Raw genomic sequence first — 25,489 nt, forward strand, 5'->3', positions numbered from 1 at the left:
TATTCACAGATCCCATTTGGAATAAACAGAAAAAGGCTGAACTTTTTACAGATAAGTTTTGTCAAGTATGTGGAGTGATGCTACAGTTTGAATCACAAAGAATTTCACATTATGAGGTAGGTTAAAAATAATGGTAATAGGGTCTAAAGCAGATTTTTAAATGTAGCAAGTAAACTTCCTATAAGTCATTTTACTTGATTCTTACAAGAATCCTGTGAAAAAGGTAGTATTATTTTCCTTTGATGGATGAGGAGACTGGCTCAGAAAGAGTTGGTAATATACTACTTGAAGTTTGGGGAATTAAGATTAAACTCAGTCTTTTTACTCCAAAGATTTTTTCTTTTTTTTTCACACCGCTCTGCCTCCCTTTGTATCCATCAAGTCATCCATCCTTATATTAAATATAAGAGAGGCATTATGAAGCTTGCATAGGAGACTAAATGTGAATCAAGGGATATTATCTAGAACTCCCAGAGTCTTTGTTTACAGCAAATGAAGACCATAAAAACAAAACTAACTAGTTGATTGAGCCACATGTTTTTAGACACAGGACCGTAGACTCCTAGAGCTAAAACAGAGAATGTTTAATGTCCTTATTCTCTTAGTTTATAGATTAGAAAACTGAGACCCAGAGGGTTAATAATTCTCCATGGCTAGTCACTGGTATGACTAAGCCTAAAAATGGTTTATTCTGATTTCATATCCAGTGTTCTTTCCCTTCATTTGGTGTTGCTTCATATTTCTACATCATCTGATGAGCTGTTGGATTTCTTTCATATCTGGTATCTAGGTTACCAAAAATACAAGATACATTCAATTAAAACTAATGTAATGCCAGTTCTCCTTTTTTAAACACCTCATCTTGTTCTTCCCATTGCTATTCTTATGGGTAATTATATTTTAGTCCTAATGTTGGCTGAAATTAAATTACTATAATTACAGATAGGGAAATTGTGTTGACTGGATTGAGAGGAGCTAGGTTTAAGTCTTAACTCCACCGCTGACTAGTTATAGAAGCTTTCGCAAGTCACTTTACCTTTCTGAACATATTTCTTGGACCTATAAAATGAGAGTGGTAAAATATCTTACTATACTTGTGAGAATTAAGTGAAATCAAATGTATGAGAGTGCCTAGCACATCTTTAAACTCCATAGATCAGATTTAGAATTAGTAATAGAGACAGACATTCAGGAGACTCTGAGATAACTACCATTTATCCATTTGAACTGTTTAAATTTACATGTGAAAAATAGCTTTTTGTGAAATCACAAAGTACTATTCACTCTAGAAAATAGGCAAAAATACGAGGAAATAAATATAATTCTGTAACTTCTTGTAGTTAACCATTACTGAATTCCTCTTTTGCTTCTGTGATTCCAATATGATTTCTAAACACACATACACATATACACATACATTTTTACAAAAAAAAAGATATACAGACTCTCTAAGTATAGTATTGTAAAATATAGCAGTATTGCAGTTTGATGGGGTTGCATTTATTAATATCTCTTTTGTGTCTGTGTGTATGTGTTTTAAGAAACCATTCTATACAGTTTTATCATATAGATACTTTCCTCTATATTATTCTAAAACTTTGAAGTTTTACTTCTTACGTTATACTCCATCTGGTATTGATTTTCGTGTATGGAGTGTGATAACATTTTTTTCATATGGGTAGCCAGTTGTTCCAGCACTATTTATTGTATCCTTACCCCATTGATTTGTAGTGGCACTTCTATCATATGCTAATTTCTACATATATATAGGTTTGTTTTGAGGCTTTTATCATGTTTTATTGTATTGGCCTGGTTTCCTATATCTGCAACAATTTCACCTTTCAAATAAGTCACAGCTTTCAAATAAGTCACAATATCTGTAGAAGAAATGTATAAGATCTTAAAAAAATCTAAAAATCATAAATCAAGTTAAAAATATATGGTACACATTAGGTGATATTTATAACCTATGTAACTAATGAAAGATTTGTGTCTAGAATATGTAAAGGATCACACGTCAATCAGAACAAGAAGCAAATAGAAAAATGGGAAAGTGGGGGCCGGGCACGGTGGCTCAAGCCTGTAATCCCAGCACTTTGGGAGGCCGAGGCGGGTGGATCACGAGGTCAAGAGATCGAGACCATCCCGGTCAACATGGTGAAACCCCGTCTCTACTAAAAATACAAAAAATTAGCTGGGCATGGTGGCGCGTGCCTGTAATCCCGGCTACTCGGGAGGCTGAGGCAGGAGAATTGCCTGAACCCAGGAGGCGGAGGTTGCAGTGAGCCGAGATCGCGCCATTGCACTCCAGCCTGGGTAACAAGAGCAAAACTCCGTCTCAAAAAAAAAAAGAAAAGAAAAATGGGAAAGTGATGTAAACAGGTCATAGAATAGATACTCAACTTCACTAATGATTATACAGGATATGGAAATTAAAATGATAGTGAACTATCATATAAGAACCATAATACTGGCAAAAAATAAAATCTAATAACACTTAACACTTCAAGATAATATAGTGAAACGCTCTCATTGCTGCATTTTGAGATGTAAACTGTATCAAAATTTTCTAATACCTGGTAAAGTTGAAAATCCACACTCTCTAGGCCAAGAATTCCACTTCTACGCATCTATTCTAAAGGAACTCTTGAACATGTATATTGGGACATCTATTTATATATGTTAATTGAAACAATGCCTCTATTAGCAAAATAAACTGAAACGTAATTGTCCTAAACAGGAAACTAGATAGGTAGCATATGGACTAGAATATTATACAGTATGTAGCATGAATGAACTAGAGCTACGTGTATCAATATCAATAAGTCTTTTTAAATTTTTTTTATTTTTTTTCAATCATAGCTTTAATAAGGTTTTGGGGTTTGGGGTTTGTTTTGTTTTATTATACTTTAAGTCCTGGGGTATATGTGCAGTTTGTGCAGGATTGTTACATAGGTATACACATGCCATGGTGACTTGCTGCATCCATTCCCCCATCATCTACATTAGGTATTTCTCCTAATGTTATCCTTCCCCAATCCCCTGCTATCCCACCCCTAGCCCCTTCACCCCCTCAACAGGACCATGTGTGTGATGTTCCCCTCCCTGTGTCCATGTGTTCTCATTGTTCAACACTCACTTGTGAATGAGAATATGAAGTGTTTGGTTTTCTGTCCTTGTGTCACTTTGCTGAGAATGGTGGTTTCCAGCTTCATCCATGTCCCTGCAAAGGGCATGAACTCATGCTTTTTATGACTGCATAGTATTTCATGGTGTATATGTGCCACATTTTCTTTATCCAGTCTAACACTAATGGGCATTTGGGTAGGTTCCAAGTCTTTGCTATTGTAAACAGTGTCATTCACAATTTAACATACGTGTGCATGTGTCTTTATAATAGAATGATTTATTACCCTTTGGGTATATACCCAGTAATGGGATTGCTGGGTCAAATGGTATTTCTATTTCTAGATCCTTGAGGAATTGCCACACTGGCTTCCACAATGTTTGAATTAATTTACACTCCCACCAAAATACTGAGTTTTATAAAACAATATGAAAAGGATATGTATCAAATGATTACATTTTTGAAAAAAAATTTACAAGGTAGTAATATATAAAACTATTTATGGATACATGTGTGTAGTAAAAAGGAATAAAAGCATAAAAGGAGATCAAGTACACCAACTTTAAGAAAGTGATTACTTACATGGAGAGAGAGAGGAAGAAAGGATTGTGAGCATGAGGGTATAGGATTGTATCTAAAATTTTACCTCTTTTAAAAAGGAAATTTGAGAGAAATGCAAAAAAAATGTGAAAACTGAATAGTGAGTATGGGTTTCAATAATATTTTCTGTTTTTCCTATACAATGGGTGTATTTCACATTTTGAAATTCTTTAGGCCATCTATGACAAACCCACAGCCAACGTAATACTGAGTGGGGAAAGTTCAAAGTATTCCCTTTGAGAAATGGAACAAGACAAGGATGCCCACTCTCACTACTCCTCTTTAACATAGTACTTGGACGACCTAGCCAGAGCAATCAGACAAGAGAAAAAAATAAAGGGCATCCGAGTTGATAAAGAGGAAGTCAAACTGTCACTGTTTGCTGATGATATGATCATTTACCTTGAAAACCCTAGAGACTCCTCCAGAAAGCTCCTAGAACTGATAAAAGAATTCAGCAAAGTTTCTGGATACAAGGTGAATGTACAAAAATCAGTAGCTCTTCTATATCCCAACAGCAACCAAGCAGAGAATGAAATCAAGAACTCAACCCCTTTTACAATAGTTGCAAAAAAAAGAGAAGAAAAGAATATAGGAATATAACTAACTAATCAAGGAGTTGAAAGACCTCTACAAGGAAGACTACAAAACACTGCTGAAAGAAATCATAGATGACACAAACAAATGGAAACACATCCAATGCTCATGGATGGGTGGAAACAATATTGTGAAAATGAGGTCTACAAATTCTGTGCCAAAAGCAACCTAGCAATTCAGTGCAACCCCCATCAAAATACCACCATCATTCTTCACGGACTTAGAAAAAACAATTCTAAAATTCATATGGAACCAAAAAAGAGCCCACATAGCCAAAGCAAGACTAAGGAAAAAACAAATCCAGAGGCATCACACTACCTGATTTCAAACTATACTATAAGGCCATAGTTACCAAAACAGCATGGTACTGGTATAAAAATAGGCACATACACCAATGGAACAGAAATAAACCTAAATACAGCCAATTGATCTCCAACAAAGCAAACAAAAACATTAAGTGGGGAAAGGACACCCTTTTCAATAAATAGTACTGGGATAATTGGCTAGCCACATGTAGGAGAATGAAACTGAATCCTCACTTCTCACCTTATACAAAAATCAAGTCAAGATGGATTAAAGACTTAAACCTAAGGCCTGAAACTATAAAAATTCTAGAAGGTAATATTGGAAAAACCCTTCTAGACATTGGCTTAGGCAAGGATTTCATGACCAAGAACCCAAAAGCAAATGCAATAAAAACAAACATAAATAGCTGGGACCTAATTGAACTAAAGAACTTTTGCATGGCAAAAGGAATAGTCAACAGAGTAAACAGACAACTCACAGTGGGAGAAACTCTTCACAGTCTATACTTCTGACAAAGGACTAATATCCAGAATTTACAATGAACTCAAACAAATCAGTAAGAAAAAAAATCCCATCAAAAGTGGGCTAAGGACATGAATAGACAGTCCTCAAAAGAAGACGTACAAATGGCCAACAAACATATGAAAAAATGCTCAACATCACTAATGATCAGGGAAATGCAAATCAAAACCACAATGCAATACAACCTTACTCCTGCAAGAATAGCCATAAAAAAAATAAATAAATAACAGTAGATGTTGGCGTGCATGTGGTAAACAGGGAAAACTTCTACATTGCTGGTGTGAATGTAAACTAGTACAGCCACTATGGAAAGCAATGTGGAGATTCCTTAAAGAACTAAGAGAAGAACTATCATTTCATCCAGCAATCCCACTACTGGCTATCTACCCAGAGGAAAAGAAGTCATTATTTGAAAAAGGTACTTGCACACACATGTTTACAGCAGCACAATTCACAATTGCAAAATTGTGGAACCAACCCAAATGCCCATCAATCAAAGAGTGGATAAAGAAACTATTATATATATATGTATATGTATATATCATGGACTACTACTCAGCCATAAATAGGAATGAAGTAACAGCATTTGCAGTGATCTGGATGAGATTGGAGACTATTATTCTAAGTGAGGTAACTCAGGAATGGAAAACCAAACATCATATGTTCTCACTGATACGTGGGAGCTAAGCTACAAGGACACAAAAGCCTTGAATGATACAGTGGACTTTGGGGACTGGAGGGAAGAGTGTGAGGGGGGTAAGGGATAAAGGACTACAAATACAGTGCAGTGTATACTTCTCGGGTGCTGGGTACACCAAAATCTCACAGATCACTGCTAAATAACTTACTCATGCAACCAAATGCCACCTGTGTCCCAATAACTTATGGAAAAATGTAATTTAATTTAAAAAATAATTAAATTCTGTAGAGAGAGTGATTGCCTTACATTATGTGCTCAGGAAATGTTAGCTTTCCTTCCCCATACACCAGCATCTTAGCTATTCTTACGTATTTGGTTATATATTTGTTACAGATTATTTCTAATGTCGCTTAAACCCAGAAGGATTTCCTTTCTCACATAAGAAAATTTGCCTAGGTTTTTTCTAGGGCTTTTATGGTGTTAAATCTTATGTTTAAATCTTTAATCCATCTGGAGTAGATTTTTGTATAAGGTGTAAGGAAGGGGTCCAGTTTCAGCTTTCTGCACATGGCTAGCCAGTTTCCCCAACACCATTTATTAAACAGGGAATCCTTTCCCCGTTGCTTGTTTCTGTCATATTTGTCACAGATTAGATGGTTGTAGATGTGTGGCATTACTTCCGAGGCCTCTGTTCTGTTCCATTGGTCTATATGTCTGTTTTGGTACCAGTACCATACTGTTTTGATTACTGTTGCCTTGTAGTATAGTTTGAAGTCAGGTAGCATTATGCCTCCAGCTTTGTTCTTTTTCCTTAGGATTGTCTTGGCCATGCAAGCTCTTTTTGGTTCCATATGAAGTTTAAGATAGTTTTTTCCAGTTCTGTGAAGAAGGTCAATGAAGAAAACCTAGGCAGTACCATTCAGGACATAGGCATAGGCAAGGATTTCATGACTAAAATGCCAAAAGCAATAGCAACAAAAGCCAAAATAGACAAATGGGATCTAATTAAACTTAAGAACTTCTGCACAGTAATTGAAACAGTCGTTAGAGTGAACCAGCAATCAAGAGAATAGGAAAAAAATTTTGCAAGCCACCCATCTGACCAAGGGGTATTATCCAGAATCTGTAAAGATCTAAACCAAATTTACAAGAAAAAAAAAACAAACAACCACATCAAAAAGTGGGCAAAGGATATGGACAGTTTTCAGAAGAAGGCATTTATGCAGCCAACAAACATAAGAAAAAATGCTCATCATCACTGTCATTAGAGCAATGCAAATCAAAACCACATTGCAATACCATCTCACACTGGTTAGAATGGTGATGATTAAAAAATCTGGCAACAACAGATGCTGGAGAGGCTATGGATAAATAGGAATGCTTTTACACTGTTGGTGGGAGTGTAAATTAGTTCAACCATTGAGGAAGACAGTGTGGTGATTCCTCAAGGATCTAGAAGTAGAAACACCATTTGACCCAGCAATCCCATTACTGGGTATATACCCAAAGGATTATAAACCATTCTATTGTAAAGACACACAGAGTGTGTTCATTGCAACACTGTTTACAATAGCAAAGACTTTGAACCAACCCAAATGCCCATCAAAGATAGACTGGATAAGGAAAATGTGGCCCATGTACACCATGGAATACTATGCAGCCATAAAAAAGGACGAGTTCATGTCCTTTGCAAGGACATGGATGAAGTTAGAAACCAACATTCTCAGCAAACTGACACAAGAACAGAAAACAAAACACCACGTGTTCTCACTGTTAAGTGGGTGTTGAACAATGAGAACACATGGACACAGGGAGGGAAACATCATGCACTGGGGTCTGTTGGGGGTAGAGGGCTAGGGGAGGGATAGCAGGTGGTGGGGGATTAAGGAGGGGTAACAGGAGAAATACCTAATATAGGAGGATAGATGCAGCAAACCACCATGGCATGTGTATACCTATGTAACAATCCTGCACAGTCTGCACATATACCCCAGAACTTAAATTAAAAAAAAAAAAAGAATTTGCAGGTAGGTAGTACAGGGCTGACATGACAGCTTGATGACATTATCAGGGACTAGGCATGTTCCTTCTTTCTGCTCTGATGAACTGTTTTTCCTCCTGAATGTCTACCATGGTCCAAAGATGACTGTTGGAACTCCATCCTTTGTATCTTACTTCCAGAAGCAGGAAGGAAGTAGGGTAGAACAAGAGCTTATGGCCCAGTCATTTAAGGAGGCTTCCCAGAAGTTCTGCATAACACTTCAAATTATAGCTTATTGACCAGAATCTAGTCACATGGCTACATCTTGCAGAAAGGAAGGCTGAAAAACATAGTCTTTTAGCTGGGTACATTGTTCAAGATCAGTGACTAAGTAAAAAGAAGATATTTGATATTGGGCAGCAGCTAGGAATCCATTTCAAAAGCAAGAATCTGAGTTATTGGCTTCTAAATTTATTATTATTTTCATTTTAACCAACATTTAGAGATTTGAAGACATGTGGGTCTGTACCAAGTTTGACTAAATATATTAACATATGAGTGAAATCCTCAAATTAAGAAAGGTATAAATTTTGAATGACTCTTTTATTGAATAAACAAAGTCGTATTATATCTTTTTTCAGGGTGAAAAACATGCTCAAAATGTTAGTTTTTATTTTCAAATGCATGGAGAGCAAAATGAAGTGCCTGATAAGAAAACGATGATGCATGTTGATAATTTTCAGGTGAGTAATGTATGTTGATATGGCAATTCTAAACTTTTAGTTATTGAATCTTTCTAACAAGATTGTGCCTGTTTCAGGTGCATAGGAATGAAGGAGTAGACAAAAACAAATTTTGTGATATCTGCAACATAATGTTTAGCTCCCCACATATTGCTCACTCTCACTATGTGGGAAACGTCCATGCTAAAAAACTGAAGCAATTAATGGAGAAATATGATCAGGCATCTCCACCAGGATTTCAACCAGAGATGGGTAAGATTCTGTTCACCTCTTTATCTACCTATCATGTTTGGTTTAACCCTGCCATACACTTTTTATTGGGGAGACTTTGACCCCAGTTGATATAACTTCATCATTATTCTTCTGCCCAGTTAATCTCTATCTCTTTGTCATTCAATATGAAGATTTTAATCACTAGCTGATTTTTAAGAAACGTTATGACCTCTCCTTTTCTGTTCACCAAATCCAAACAATAGCAAGTGATTTGCTGTACTGCTATAAAGAAACAACAGTAAGCAGCTGGAGCTCTGTCAGTTTCTAATCAAATAATAAAATCTTCACTTTTTTCTTCTTCCCCTTGGCATCTTTTTTCCTTTAGTATTTTACAAAACATCTCATATGAGTGTTCAAATCAATGTCTTCACCAGAATGTAGTGATATGTTTCCTGCTAACTATAAGCAAAAAAAAGTTACTGAATTTCTTTCTATCATGACAGCCTATTTCTTTCTCCCTAAAGTACTACCAGCATCATCAATTAGTTACTGAGTACTTATTTTATGTTAAATCCTAAAGATACAGGGAAGTATAAAACATTATGTCTTTCCTTCTTCCAGTGATGTTGGGTCACCAGTGCATATGAGAAAACTGACCCAAAGTTGCCTGAGATGGCAGAGTATACCCTGGAAAACCCAACTTGTATTTTTCTAAGTGCATGTGCTAGAACAAAAAAAGATGGTCGATCCTCTGTAGTAAATAATTTACCACATTCTTTGTAACTTCAACACTTTAGGACTAAGGCACTCCTGGCATGGAAAATTCACCATAATTAATTCTGAACTCATAGTATAAATGTCACCCAGAAAAATCAATGCTATGAGATATGTTATTAAAACTTTCATTTTATTAATAAATGAAATCAGAATTATTTTTAAATTTAGTCTCTAATTTTTGTACGTTTTTTCTGCCTGTAATTGAAAAGATAAATAAAATCACTATGCCCTACAAGAAAAAACATTTTGTAAAAGCTTTATCTTCAGTCCTCAAATTTATCATCTTGAGCTCAGAGAGGAGGATAAATAAAAGAGGTATGAAATACTGGAATTGTGGGAACATATATAGTTTTATAGTCTTAAACAACTGTATATATTTTATTCTGATGCAGACATCACAAAGGTAGAATGAATGGATGCCTTACTATCTTACTCAAGAAAGACTAACTTAGAAGTTAGTATCATGTTTTATCCTCACTAATTTCAAAGAATAATCTTAAGATGGCTATCATGCTTTCACTGATTTTTATATGGATATAATTAGGCAATTCCTAATACAGAACATTTTTTCCTTCTCATATCAAACTTGGTGACAGATTAATATTCACATTTTCATTCTCACAGAAGGAAATTCTTTTTTACTTTAGAACCTTTATCCAGCAGCTATCTGTTGGGGAAAAAAATGCCCAGAGAGTGGGGTTTTAGAGAATTCTAAAGTTCCCTAGTACTTTATAATATATGCAGTTTTAATATCTGAACATGTGTTTATCACTTCTTATTACAACTATTTCAGCAGGAGTGCCTCTTACTACTTCTGCAGCGTCAACCTTCCTGAAGCCCCTTGCTGTCAAGCCTCCTCCAGGTGGGATTAAAGACAAGACTCTGCCTTCCTCTTCCAGCAGTGATTTGGGTTTAAATAATCCAAACAAATTTTGCAAGCTCTATCCTGCTTCCTTCAATAGTCCAGTAATGGCCCAGCAACATTATGTTGGGGAAAAAAATACAAAAGAAATGAAGCTAGGAAGACATTTGTAATCAAAATAAGAGAGAAAGTGCTTCCAGAAAAATCAAATGCAAATGGTAAACAGTAAAGTTTTCACAAAACTTTTTCATAGGAAGTTTGTATTTTATAAAACATTTACTAGCTTATTTACATACCATTTTACTGTTATTGAGTGAGAGGTTGATAGTATTCATGGAATAATAGAATTTTAGATAAGTAAGGACTTTCAAGTCCATGTAGCTTGATCTGTTCATTTTCTAGGAAATGAAACCCTGAATGGTTCAGATGATCCCTATTAGTTTTAGAATCAAATACAGGAATTCTCATGGTTTCATGTTATTTTAGGTAAATAAGGTTCCTTAAGTACATATATAAGAAAGCATTTTAAATTAGTATCATGTGGTTATATCATTTTTTTTTACTAAGTATCGTTTAAGTGTCTCTTTGGTGCTAGACTAGTCATTCTTGGGAATACAGTTACCTAAAGGAGCAAGTATGTAAACTAGTTAGGTTAATAATACTTCATTGCAAGAGCTGACAGACATGCATTTTTGTGTACATATTTTTGGTAACTAGGGGAGTGAAGCATAATGTTCCAGAAAAATATTCACATATTTAGATGATTTTCAATTGATTGAAGTGGGAAGAAGAAAGGATGAACCAAAGGGCTTGGAGCTAAGAAAGAATGGCAAGAATTCAGGCACAATAAAGAGACTGATCCTGACCAGAGTGATCCACTTGCTCTTCTAACCATATTTTTTTTTTCATTTTTCCCCCCACAGGCACCTTCTCACTACTAGTGTGTTTTATTACCCTTTCATATTCTCTCTTCCACCCACTTCTTTTCTTCCACTCACTATTATTTTTCAGTTCTTTCTTTACCCTACCTTTCTGCTTCATGTGAAAATGTTCATTATTCTCTCCTTCTTAAAGCTCTTTTCTTTGTCATATGTAACTCTTTATGCACTGGTTCTTCTCCTGTATTTCTGTTTCTTTTTTGTTTTCTCTGTGGGCTCTTTTTTTATTCATTACCTAGATGTAGGTATTCCCATGGTTTCATCCTTGACCTTACTCTACAAACACGATTTCTATTTCCCTGGTTTCATTTCTCATCTGTATGCTTATGACCTTTCTGTCAAGCATTAGATTCACATATCCAAATGGCAGCTACTGCTTCACCTGGATGCCTCATAGCCATTTCAAATCCACCTAGTCATTCAAAGTAGAAACCTGCAGGTAACTATGAACCCCCAAACACCACCTTCTTCACTTCGTATATCTAATGAAGCACCAAGCTGTGATTCTTTTACCTCCTGAATAGTACTCTCCCCTTCTCTCCAGCCCTGCTCTTCAGGTCCTCAAGATCTTTCCTAGAGGTTTGCTACTCAGAGTGTGGGTTGTGGATCAACGCCATTGGCATCATCTGGGACCTTGTTAGAACAAAGACTGTCAGGCCCCACTGCAGGCCTACAGAATCAGAATCTGCATTTTAACATGATCCGTGGTGATTTGTACTTAATAAGTTTTGAGAAGCAATTGCCAGAACCTCTTAACTACTTTTTCTGCCTCCAGTTTTGTTTCCCCAAACCCACCCCCAATTTAACCACTAGAGTGTTTCACTTAAAGTGTAAGTATTTCCATGTGTCATTACCGTTCTTTAAAACCCTTCATTGTTCCTTCATCTTCTAAATATAAAATCTAAGCTCCATAGCTCCCCGTCATCTTGTTTCTGCCTGCCTTCTCCAGGCTTATCCCCTGCTACTTCCTGGCATGATCTATGTGGGTCAGTACCTGCAAACCATATATGGTTTCCAGAAACCATTACCCTGTTTTTTGTCTCTGTGCCCTTGTTCATGCTGCCACTTTGTCTGGAATATCCCCATAACACTCTTCTCCTAGCTAACTCCCACTCATTCACTTACTTCAAGGTTCATCTTCTGTGCTTCCTTAACCTGCACTTCTAATTCTCTCTCCATGTGTCTGTCTCCCGTTTGAATGTAAGGTCTTTGAGGCAAGGGACTTCATCTAATTCATCTGTATTTCCAGTGCTGCAGATAGAAACTGGCACAGAAATAGGCCCACTTCAATGGAGATTAGCTTAATATGTGAATCAGAGAACTATTAATTATTTTTATTTATTGAGTTCTTACCCTGTTTTTTTACTCTTCCTACTTAGTGTGATTCAACATATCCCAGAAAGTTACATAGAGATATGTGTTTTAATCTAGGATTGTGAAGAATGTTGATTTAGGCAAGTGTAGAAATAGAAGTGGTGGGGCTTCTGAAAGTAGGAGTATATGTTCAGAGAAATGACAGCTTCCACTTGTTAATGTATTTTCCTGTTGCTAGATTGAGGGTATCTGAAAGAAGCGGCTTCAAATTTTGTAGCATTAGGTACATTTGAACTGAATTAACTTTGAGAAGTGTGTGCACTCCTGTCACTTCTAAATGGTGAGGGCCGTTTTGGTACTCTGAAGTTTTACATTATTAGAATGAGGAAAAAAGGGTTTTTGTGAAATCTCATCTGATGGTGAAGGAGAGGGGATGATCATCAGCATAATTTAATCCAGTCATTGGAATTGCTTTACATTAGTCTCTGAAGCTAGAACTCAAGGAACAGATTTTCAACTCTGCCTTGGGTTTCATTTGAGAGCAGTTTCATTTTGAGAGCAGTAAACATTTGAACATTTAAAAATACCTGGAGAATTTAAATTAGCTAATGAGAATTTCAAAGAACAGTAACAGCAGAAGCCCTCATTACAAGTAAACAAGTGGTAATAATTTAACATATGCCATCTTAACTGTTTCACTCATCACCCATTTTCTTCTGTCTATCTTCCTCTCCATCTGCTGTTGTTTATATACGTTTCTTCCATTTCTAATGTTTCTCTTTTTCTTCATCATTCTCACTGCTTCCTTTATGTCCCTCATCCAGCTCAGATCTTATTAGCACAGGAATGGCTACCATAATGATATGGAACTAAAGTATGTATGTATTTTTATTTATTGTATTTGTTTTGTTTATCTTACTAATTTTTGGCCCCATTATTGCACTTAGATGTCTCAACTTCACCTGTAACTCAACATACCTAAAACAGAATTAATAATCTTCTCTACAATCAACTTGAATTTCCTGAGTTTTCCATCTTTGCTAGTAGTTACAATGTTTATTAGTCACCTGTACTTGAATCTTTGAGACTATCTTTAACTACTTGATTATCTATATTCTATCCATCAGCAAGTCTTATCAAATCTTAGAACTATTTCTCCTTTCTGTAGTCCTTCATTACATTTCTACTACTATCACCTCACACCATAATGCTGTAACAACCTTCTGGAAAGCTTTACTTGTACCTCATTGTTATTCTCTCACTCCCTATTAGCAGGATTTCAACCCTGGATCATTTCCACCCTCTATATTTTCTACTTCTGCATTCAAGCCTACTGACTGATGCTATGGAAAATTATAAAGTATAGGGACTAGGGAAGCTTTAAGAGTCTTGGTACCTAACCTCTTTGGGCCTTTAGTCTTACTTAATCTGTTTCCTTTTTCTTCACTTTCCCCTTAGCAACAGTTTTAAACCTACATCATTCTTCAATACTCTTTTCCCCTGCTCTACAATCCTCCTCACACTTCTCAGACAAGCTCCTTTGTTATTTTATCAAGAAGAATTTGACCATCAGATGTGGGTTACTATCAAGTATCTTGGTTTAACCAAATACTCCTGTAACCCTGAATTCTCATTTAACTACTACATTCTCCCCTTCCCTCCTTAGCCAAGATATTTTAAAAATGTAGTCCACTCTTACTGTCTTCACTTATTATTCACAACTCACTGCCATTTGTTGGCACTCATTCCCTCAACCTTCACACCACTAGCCTACCACTTCACTGTAACTACTACTCACAATGCCAAAGTGACTTCTAAATTTGTAAATCCAATAGACATCTTTATTTAGCTCCTTTGACATTACTCCCTCCTATTCATTCTTATAATTTGCTGTCCTTTGCTTTGGTGGACTTTTCATAGGCTCATCCTTCTCTACCATCTTTCTTCAAAGAATGGCATTCTCCAGGGTTTTACCAGTGTGTTGCTATTCCTGTGCCCACCCATACATTATCTTCAGGAGATTTCATCCACTCTGATTATTTTGACTACCCACCCCCATCCATGTTCTGACATCTCCAAAATCTCTCTGGCCTATTTTCTGCCTTTCATACTCCTGTGTATAACTGCCTGTTGGACACCTTTACATGAAAGTTTGGTAGATATCTTAGACTCTGTGTTCAAACTTAGACTATTCGCCACTGCCTACTCTCCTACTCATTAAAACAACACATGCATCTGAAGTCCCAATTTCAGTTAATGGGATCACCACCCACCCACTTACAACATTAGATTTCTGGGAATTGTTTTAGACTTCTCTAGATTCTCTCCTCTCCCCTGTCCCTCACATTCAACCTGTGATTAACTTTTGCCAGTTTTAAAGTTGAATGTTATACCAATCTCCCTGCTTCTCTCTACCCCTACTGAGACCCATCTAGTCTGTGTCCTCATTATGTCTTGCCTGATCTACTTACTTCTAGGCTTACTCTTCTTAAATTAATCTTTTGTATTGCAGTCACAGAAAAGACTCATCTAAAACACACGATTGACCAACCATGCCACTTACTACTTAAACCACTTCTAGGTTTCCCAAAACACAGAATACAAAGTCTAGGATCCTTAGCATAACATATAAGTCTCTCTTTGATCTGACCCATTTTGCCTTTTCCCATCTCTTCCCCTTATGTTTTACTCTACAACAATCCCAAATTTTAAGAAGTTCCTGTAAGCACTTTTTTCATGATTATTTTGTACCTAAAACGCTCTTCTCAACTCTTTTCAAGTTAACTATTTATCATCTCTCCAAGTTTAGCTAAGACATCATCTCTTCCAACAGCTTTTTTCAGACCCCCATATTATGCTGAGTGCCTCTGCTTCTTTGTGCTTGCATACCTCTTAAACATACCTCTTTTACTTTTACCAAGTGAGACTGAAATTTTTTGTTCATGTGTCTTTCTCACACTAGATTTGTGAGCAACTTGACTGTTTTATTCATCTTGTATTCATCTGGCATCTAACCTGATGCTTGGTGCATAGGTATTCAGTGTTTATTAAACAGATTATTTGGATTCAACACATTGTGCTCATTTCTGTCTCCACCATACCTGATATTATTTTCATCCCTTGGAATGCCCTTACCTGCTTTCTTACAAATTCAAATCCTTTCTGTCCTCAAAGATCCATCACAACTTCCCTTACTGTTCTAGTTCTTGGTGTTCTCCCCTCTCTCTGATTTCTCATAGCCTTTACTATTCACTAAAAATTTCATCAATTATAGCCCCTCAAGGAAATTAGCATCCTTGAGACAAAGGATAACATTTTATTCTGCAGTATCCTTCTTAGTGCTTTATATGGTAATGAGGACATAATTTTTTCTGAATTCATATTTGTAAATTGAGAGGCAGTGTTGTATAGAGGGATAAACATAGATTTGGAGATACACTTATAGTCACTTGCCAAATTGCACCACAGATTCCTCTGATATAAAATGAAAATGATGTGACTCCACAGGATAATAATTAACTGAAGTAGTATATATAGTACCCAGCACAGAATAGGTTGGTAACAAATGTTAGGTTTGTAAAAATGTTTTGTCCTGTCATGATTTAAAAATAGGTAAATTGGACATTTTCTATTTTTCTTTATAACATAAATCCAATAGTTACATGCAGTTTTTTTCCAACTTTTATTTTAAGTTTATGGGTACATGTGCAGGTGTCCAGGTTTGTTATGTAGGTAAATGTATGCCATGGTGGTTTTGCTGCACAGATCATCCCATCACCTAGAGATTATGCCCAGTATCCATTAGCTATTCTTTCTGACAGCTGCAGTTTTGATTATGTGCAGTTCTCGATTGGTTTTTCCCAATTTAAGGTGTTAGACCAGTGGTTCTCAACCTTGACTAATTAGAATCATGCAAGGAGCTTTTAGAAATCCCATTGCTCAGGCCATCCCTTCAATCAATTAAATTACCATCTCTGGGACTTATAATTTGTGTTTTGTTTTCTCTTTTTTAACTCCCTTCGTGATTTTTATATGAAGCCAAGATTGAGAGTAGTGTTAGGCATGCACCTTCCCAATTCATGCTTTGAAAACAAGGACCATAGTTCAGAGACTTGTAAGATAGGGCTATTATGAGGGGAAGAGTAGGCCCCACAAATATTAGGTTATTGAAGATTCTGAACGGTACAAGATACAAAGGAGCCTGAGTTTCTGGATGAACTCACGAACAAGGAATCCTAGAATACCTGAGAACAGAACAGGACCATGGAGTAGTCTCTGGAATAAAAGAGTGGAAGGTATAAGAAACATAATGGAGGCAGGCCCCAGGAGGATTCAATCACGAATTCTGATCTTAGGGCCAATGAATAGGCTTCATATCTTCACATGAAGGATTTACACGACTTTTATATGTCATTTTCTGAGATGTCTGAATCCTAGAAAAAGATAAAGACCATCAGTATGTGGGGGGGAAAAAAGGGCTAAGGTAATGGTAATCAGACCACACAGTTCTAGAACTGCCTCTGGGTCTTTCATACATGACTGGCAGTTCTTCTAAACCTCTATGTTACCTCTATTACAACATTGTTTCTGATGTAATTTATGGAGAAACAAAGCAGGAACTGAGGCGAACATATATACAGTATACTTTATAAGCACTAAATAAATATGTAAAAACTGAAATATAACCTGAGTTTTTAGTCATAATGAAGATTATTTCCTCAATATTCTAGGGTAGAGGTATCTTTTGGCTTCCATGGGTCACTTTGGAAGAATTGTCTTGGGCCTCACATAAAATACACTAACAATAGCTGATGAGCTAAAAAAAATAAAAATAAAAATAAAAATTTCATATGTTTTAAGAAAGTTTGTGAATTTATTGGATCGCATTCAAAGCCACCCTGGGCCACATATGGCCCATGGGCTGCAGGTTGGAGAAGCTTAATCTAGGGCAAGTGCTCAATGGTGGCTGGACAGTTAAATCATATGGAAAGCTTTCAAAAAGTAAGGATAAAAATCACCTGGGGTGTTAGTTAAAAATATAGATTTTCAGGCTCTCCTCTGGAGAACATGACTCAATATTCTCCTCCTAGAGATTCTGATTTAATTGGTCTGATATGGAGCGGTAACATCAATAATTTTAAATTATTTTATGTGATTCTAATGTATAACCAGCATTGAGAACCATTAATCCAGAGGAAACCAGAACTTCTGCTTATCTTGCACCACTTGGGTACCCTCAAAATGTATTGGTAAAGTTAATCTAAGCCTTAGTTAGAGCGACTATAAAAAATAGTAAGATTTTCCTAAGAGTTTCTTGTGAATATGTACTCTCCTGGGTTTAGTCCTTAGCAGGAAGTCCAAAATCCTCAAGTTGATCAACCTCAATCAGGGACTCACTAACCACAGACAAACTTGAAAGAGGCTGATAAATAACTGAGGAACTGGAAAGATATTACTTTAATATGTTTTTCACAAGGCCTGTGATAATTATTTGCTATATTTGTGATAATAGAAATTTTTTGTCCCTCACCCAGAAACATTAAGTCATGTTCTCCAGAGGAGAGCCTGGGAATCTATATTTTTAACTAACACCCCAGGTGATTTTTATCAGAGAAGTCTTGGAAACACTGTACTTTAAGTTATTGTATTGTTCTTCTGGTATTGATTTATGGTATGAGGCAATAGATATTTCCATTTCCTAGTTTTTCTTGATATATATCATCCATGGTATCCTTTTTTTGGTATCAAAGAATATGAGAAACCAAATTATAATATGCATGAAATTAGACCACAGAGAAGGATAGTTTTGAGGGTTCATTTCATTCAGGTTTTGACATAACCTGCTGAGTTTTCCTAGGCTCACAGTAGAGTATATGTCCTTAGTGTGCAGTCTCATATTCTGTAAAGTCAGCATCTTTCTTTCCCCTTGTAAGCAGTCTCCTGTTTCTATGAAGAGTCTTTGCTCAGACATGGCCAATACACTTGATAATAATTAATTTAGGTTCTTTTAAATGATTAGGTCACTTTTTGGTTTAAAAGAAGATGCGCTTGATTGTCCTTAAAATCTTTGCAGGTACCAATTTATTTCCTTCTCCTTAGGGTCAGAATAATTTTATATTTGGCTTATGAAATGTATTAATTTGCTTCTTCTGATCAAAGATGAAGTGGAAGGATGATGAGATTAGAAAAATAAAAATTAATTTATTCCTTGATTCTAATTCTATGAAGCAGAATAGTGTGCTAGCTACTATATAATTCCTTTCATAATAGTTCTTGACTCTTTTGAAGTGGTAACTAGTAGTTTTGTTTTAGAATTTTGCTTTCAGCTTTTATCCTGAGAGTGGGGCTCACTAAACCTCTCTCCTTTCTAAAATCTGTGGAAATTACTTTTGGTAACTAATGCACTGCAGTGACTTCAGGTAAGAGAGTAAAAAATTTGCCTTTATTTGTTTTTAATGTTTTGGGACATTTCAGCTTTTGGTTGGGTGGGAACAGAATTGGGGGCAAACAAAAAGAAGTTGGTTAAGATATTCAGAAGCAAAGGTTGGTTGGCCATGCTAAATTTCAGGTGCCTGTTGCACCTCCATGTAGCAACAGTAAGCAGACAAATAGCATATTTTTAGGGAATAAGTCAAGCTGGAGAAGCAGTCTGGTGTAGTATAAAGAATTATGGCCATTCAATTAAGAGAGGCATGGACTCTGAGAGGCTAACACTACTACTAACTTGCTTTGTGACTTTGACCAAATCATTTGACCTCTCTGGGCCCCATCTTTATTGGAAAATGTAAAGTAAATGGTCTTTAATAAATTCTTTTACAGTTCTAACGTTATGTGATTCTAAATATATTTATACTGACCTTCTTAACTTGAACTCTCTGTTTTTTCAGCATTTAGTATGAGAACCTATGTTTGCCATATTTGTAGTATTGCTTTTACATCTTTAGATATGTTCCGGTCCCACATGCAAGGAAGTGAACATCAGATTAAGTAAGTATTTTTGCCAAAATTTTCCTATGATGCATAACACTAGAGCTTCTAGTTAAGCACTCTAATGTATTTTTACAAACTTCTTAGGCATCCATATGCCTATGAATTAAACCTGGGTATGGTTGGCAGTATTTGTAACTTATTGCATACTCGTGTCCCTCAGGGAGTTCTCCAGTAATGATAGTGTACTGACAAAGCTAGCTAACTGGCACCCCTCCTGACTAGAGAGCAGTGTTCTTTGGAGAGATGCTAAAGAGTCACTCTGATACTAACTCCCCAAATTCAGAGAATTTCTGGAAGGTTTGCCCTGTTCCAGGTATTCAGTGATCCAGTGATCCAGTGATCCAGTCATTATTTTTCCAGTGGGGTATAGTGGTTAAGAATAGAGGCCTTGCTGTTAGATAGACCTAGATTAGAATACTAGATCCATTTTTCTACCAAGTGTGTAACTTTGGACAGTTCTTATATAAGATTGTTACAATGAAATATAATATGTGTAAGGTGCCTGCCCTGGCACATACTAAAAATTCAATAAATATTTAGTCCATTTTATTCTGTTATTTCAAAGAGAGGAGAATTGAGTGGACAGTTGGAGACTGGGTAGTTTAGTTATCAAGTCAGAGGGTGTTTGACTATTTATCATTGTCTTGATGCTTTTAAAGTCAAGACATAGAGCCAGGCCTGGTGGCTCATGCCTCTAATCCCAGCACTGTGGGAGGCAGAACCCAGGAGTTTGAGACAAGTCTGGGCGACATAGTGAGACCTTATCTCTACCCCCAAAAAAGAAAAATTAGCCAGGTTTAGTGGCATGCACCCATGGTCACAGCTACTTGGGGAGCTGAGGTGGGAGGATCGCTTGAGCCCAGGATGTTGAGGATGCGGTGAACCATGATCACACCACTGCACTCTAGCCTGGGCAACAGAGTGAAATCCTGTCTCAAGAAAATAAATAAAATAAAATGAATAAAATAAAATCAAGACATATTGTTTCTGTTACAGTTTTATTCTAGTAGAAAATATTTCTATTATTTGAATTTGAATACTTAGAAGCTAAATTGTCTGACTTGCCCAATTAACCTACATTTACATTCCTTTTTTTTGAGATGGGTTCTTGTTATCTTGCCCAGGCTGGAGTGCAGTGGCTATTTGCCTCATCATAGTGCAGTACAGCCTCGAACTCCTGGGCTCAAGCAATCCTCCTGCTTCAGCCTCAGTAGCTGGGAATACAGGTGCATGCACCTCACCTGGCTAGATTTATAATTTAGACTTTAAAAAACCTCGAGATTACAGAATAAATACCTATCACATTTATAAGATGTATATAAGGAACTGACTAATGAAAACTTTAAAAACAATATGACAGTCAAATCAGAGCATCTGTGAGGACATTAAATATCATTAGTTCCTATGCATACATTCCAATATGCCTCAACATTTTTAGTGCTACGACATCAGATAAGTCTGCTCCTTTATACCCATCTTCCCTTTCATCTCGGGCCTGAGGAAGTTTTCCTCTTTTTTTTTTTTTTTTTGCGTAAAAATTGTGAGGGGCCTGGGAGATATACCACTGTCCATACTGCTTTTTGGGGGGCATGAAAACGTCATGATTTATGGCTTTTACAATGAAGTAAGTTCCCACTGTTCATGCTGCTTTTTTTGGCATAAAAATTGATGAGTTATAGCTTTTATAATGAAGCAGCTTTTTAAAATTCGAACATTTGTTGTTTTTCTTTTTTCAGACTAATACTTTTAAGAGCAAAGAAAATATTCAGTATAAAATAATCTAGTAACAAGAATTTTCTACTGTCTTCTTTACAGAGAATCCATTGTTATCAATCTAGTGAAGAATTCAAGGAAGACACATGACTCTTATCAAAACGAATGTGCAGATTACATCAACGTGCAGAAAGCCAGAGGACTAGAGCCCAAGACTTGTTTCAGAAAGATGGAACAGAGTTCTTTGGAAACACACAGATACAGAGAAGTGATTGATTCCAGACCCAGACATAGAATGTTTGAGCAAAGGCTCCCATTTGAGACTTTCCGAACATACCCCATACCATACAATATTTCACAAGCAGTGGAAAAGCAGTTGCCTCATTCAAAGAAGACATATGACTCTTTCCAAGATGAACTTGAAGATTACATCAAAGTACAGAAAGCCAGAGGACTGGATCCAAAGACTTGTTTCAGAAAGATGAGAGAGAACTCTGTAGATACTCATGGACATAGAGAGGTTGATTCTGGACCCAGACCAAGAATGTGTGAGCAAAGATTTTCACGTGAGGCTTCTCAGACCTACCAACGACCATACCATATTCCACCAGTGGAAAGCCAGTTACCTCAGTGGTTACCGGCTCATTCAAAGAGGACATATGATTCTTTCCAAGATGAACTTGAAGATTACATAAAAGTGCAGAAAGCCAGAGGACTTGAGCCAAAAACTTGTTTCAGAAAGATAGGTGATAGCTCTGTAGAAACACAGAACAGAGAAATGGTTGATGTCAGACCTAGACATAGAATGTTGGAGGAAAAGATCCCATTTGAGACTTTTCAGGCCTATTCAGGACCGTACAGTATTTCACAAGCAGTGGAAAACCAGTTACCTCATTGTTTATCAGCTTATGACAGCAAACAGAGACTAGATTCTATTAGCTACTGTCAACTCACCAGAGACTGTTTCCCAGAAAAACCAGTACCCTTGAGCCTTAATCATCAAGAAAATAACTCTGGCTCATACAGTGTGGAATCTGAAGTTTATAAGCACCTCTTCCCAGAAAACAATACTATTGACCCTCAAGCAGGTCATAAACGGAAACATCAGAAGAGAAGACGACACCTGGAAGAAGGCAAAGAAAGGCCAGAGAAAGAACAGTCCAAGCATAAAAGGAAAAAGACTTACGAAGATACAAATTTAGACAAAGACAAGAGCATCCGACAAAGGAAAAGAGAGGGAGATAGAGTCAGGGTTAGTTCAGGAAAGCTTAAGCATCGAAAAAAGAAAAAAAGCCACAATGTACCTTCTGAGAGAGAAGAACGTAAGCACAGGAAAGAGAAAAAGAAATCTGTTGAAGAAAGAACAGAAGAGGAAATGCTTTGGGATGAGTCTATTCTTGGATTTTGAATGTTTAGTTTTGTTTACCCAAGGTTAAATTGAAAAAACAGTATGAATTTAGAAAAAGACCACAACATCTGATAAAGAAAAGAAGAGGTAGATACAGTCAGTGTCAGTTCAGGACACTTAGTTTTTTTGTATAAAAATTAAAACTGAATTAAAAGAAGAAAAAAAAACCTAAACTTAATATCTGAAAAAGAACATAAGAACTCAAGGAGAACATAAGAGAAAAGCAAAACTGTTAAAGAAAAGAGAAGAGTCGGTGTTTTGGAATGAGTCGACGCTTGTGTACTGAACTTTTAGTTTTGTTTACCCAAGGATTAATTGAGAAAATCAGCTAAAAAAATGGACTTAGACAAACACAAGAGGATCAGATGAAGAAAAGGATAGGTAGATACAGTCAGTGTCACTTCAGGAAAGCTATTTTTTAAAAAGCTTGTGATTTAATTGAAAGAAGAAACAACAACAAAAAAGCCTAAACCTAGCCTCTGAAAACTAACATGAGAACACAAGAAGTTAAGAGAAAAATAAACCTACTCAAGAAAAGACACAAGACACATTTTTAACTTTTTAGTTTTTTCCTTCAAAGTTGAAGAAAAAAGTTAAAGAGTTTGCTTTCATAAAATTCGTGTTATTGGAATTTTTCTAGGTAGATGGCTACTTTAATCTCTAAAAAAGCCAAGTGAAGTAAAAGTATTCAATATGCTTTTTCCTCAAGTTACTTTCCTTCATTTTCTTAAAAAAGAAAAAGAATTAAGTGTTTCTCACATATCTCACATGTAATGAAATTGTGTCTACTTCTGCTCATCAAATTGCTGTGATAATGAATTATTTAATCATGGGAGATAATTTATTTTAAAGGACAGAATTGCCAAGCATTACAAAGTCAATTCTTTGCTTGGTTTTGCTTTAGTGTTGGTGGTATTCAATTGTTGTTTTTCTGTGCTTACATGTCTCCGCTTTCTTCAAGGAATATGTATGAAATAACTTAAACTGATTTTTTTCTTCATTCAGTCTAATTTGCAGTGTATTTTTTGCATTTTCTAGTTCTGAACATGGAAAATGAAACAGTCTATAATAAACTTAGATGAGATATAGTTTTAAAAAGCTCTCAAAAATTGCTGATATAAAAAGTCAGTCTATATTCTGGAGATGTTTATATTAAAGTGTTTTAATTTCTACATATTGTTTTATGTAAATGATCATTTCCCATCCAAAGATGATTATTCTGGGAATTGGAGGGGCAATACTTAAACAGTTTGCACTTAATACCCCTGGGGAGATCACACAGTGAAGTTGTAATAATTTTATTTTTTTCTACATCTTACCTCATAGAAGCTGATATTCAGTCTCAAACTCAGTTTTAGGTTAGGAAAATGTTACAAATTAAACACTTGAAACTGAAGAAGGAAGAATTTGTAAGTGATAAAGGGCCAGAGGATGTTACCTTTGAATTGTTAGATTTTGTCAGTTTTTTTTTTTTTTTACATTGGTGCTCTCTTTATTTATGAGCAGTCCCTCTCGTAAGTATTTGGGATAGTAGAAAGTGTAATGGCCTGTGAATCCAAATTCCAGGATTCTGGTCTCAGTCATATCATCAAGTTACTGTGCGAACTTGTGAGAATACCATTAGAATCCAACTTGAGTCACCAGGAATATGAAAAATAGGCTTTAGTATTCCCTTCATGTATTAATTCTATCAAAAAATAAATTTATGCTCCACACAGTGGCTCATGCCTGTAATCCCAGCACTTTGGGAGACTGGGACAGAAGGATCACTTGAGCCCAGGGGTTCAAGAACAGCCTAGGCAGCATATTGAGATCCTGTGTCTATTTTTTAAAAATGACAAATTTAGTTGTTGACATATCTGCATTTAGACAAGGGATTTAATAGTTTTTTTTGATCTTTGCAATTTAAGTAAAATAGTAAGTGTAAGATGAAGCATAGTATCATTGTCTGGGTTTATACCTAGTTGAGTAAATAGTCCTAAATAGAGTTAGATGGTTCCAGAATCCTCTTTTCTTCCATGAGACTGTTGTTGTAAGATTATTTTATGGTACAATATCATCCCCCACTCTTAAATACATTTGGTGTATTGGTGAAAGGAAAGGGAAAGAAGAACCAGGGTAGAACGCAGACTGAATTACCAAGCACAAATTGGCTAGTTACCTTTTTTGAGCACACCACGAAATGCAGCATTTTTTTCACAAAGAGCAAGATAAGATCAATTGAATTGCCAGCATCTGTTAAATTTTTCACAGAAGTTTATTTTGTGTTTAAAGTTAGGGAGGACTCAAAACTATATCATAAGAATATTCACTAAGATACAAAATTACTCTGATCTTTTTAAAATAAGTAGATGCAATGATTCATAAAAATAACCCATTTTTAAACTATAGTGGATAAATCTTGAAAACTTACAAAATTAAAACCATTTAAATTCGGTGATGAGTAGACAGAGAGAAAAGGATGCAGTATTGATTGCAGTCTAGGGACATGCACCAGTGACTTGCTCTAGAAAAATGGTTTTCAAAAATTTTAAGACAGTTTTTTGCCAAAAATAAATTTTACATTGACCTCACCATAAAACAAATTTTACATTAACCTAAAAACATAATTTTCAGGTTGAGGGTGGGACAAGGGTCTGGAGCCCAACATTGGCACTTTTGTTATGCTTCCAACTTCTCTGCCTCTGAGCACTTAGAGGTAAGAATATATGTAAGTCAATATGTTTATGTGTAGGATCCCAAATGATCTCCACTTCTG

General features: G+C 36.0%; 1 protein-coding gene across 3 annotated transcripts in view; it reads left to right on the forward strand.

Moving 5' to 3' along the window:
- ZMAT1 (zinc finger matrin-type 1) overlaps positions 1–23,903 on the forward strand; it is a 57,306-nt gene extending 33,403 nt beyond the window's left edge. For 2 of the 3 annotated variants that reach the window (XM_017968245.4, XM_078363421.1), the window contains exons 2-7: positions 10–116; positions 8,415–8,516; positions 8,594–8,768; positions 10,300–10,368; positions 19,508–19,607; positions 21,426–23,903. In XM_017968245.4, coding sequence (XP_017823734.3) covers positions 10–116; positions 8,415–8,516; positions 8,594–8,768; positions 10,300–10,368; positions 19,508–19,607; positions 21,426–22,731 — 1,859 coding nt within the window. In that variant the 3' untranslated portion in view covers positions 22,732–23,903. The remainder of the gene's footprint in view (positions 1–9; positions 117–8,414; positions 8,517–8,593; positions 8,769–10,299; positions 10,369–19,507; positions 19,608–21,425) is intronic. The other variant, XM_078363420.1, reaches the window with a different exon arrangement.
- The last annotated feature ends 1,586 nt before the right edge of the window (positions 23,904–25,489 follow it).

This window comes from Callithrix jacchus, chromosome X (assembly GCF_049354715.1).
Source record: "Callithrix jacchus isolate 240 chromosome X, calJac240_pri, whole genome shotgun sequence".
NCBI lineage: Eukaryota > Metazoa > Chordata > Mammalia > Primates > Cebidae > Callithrix > Callithrix jacchus.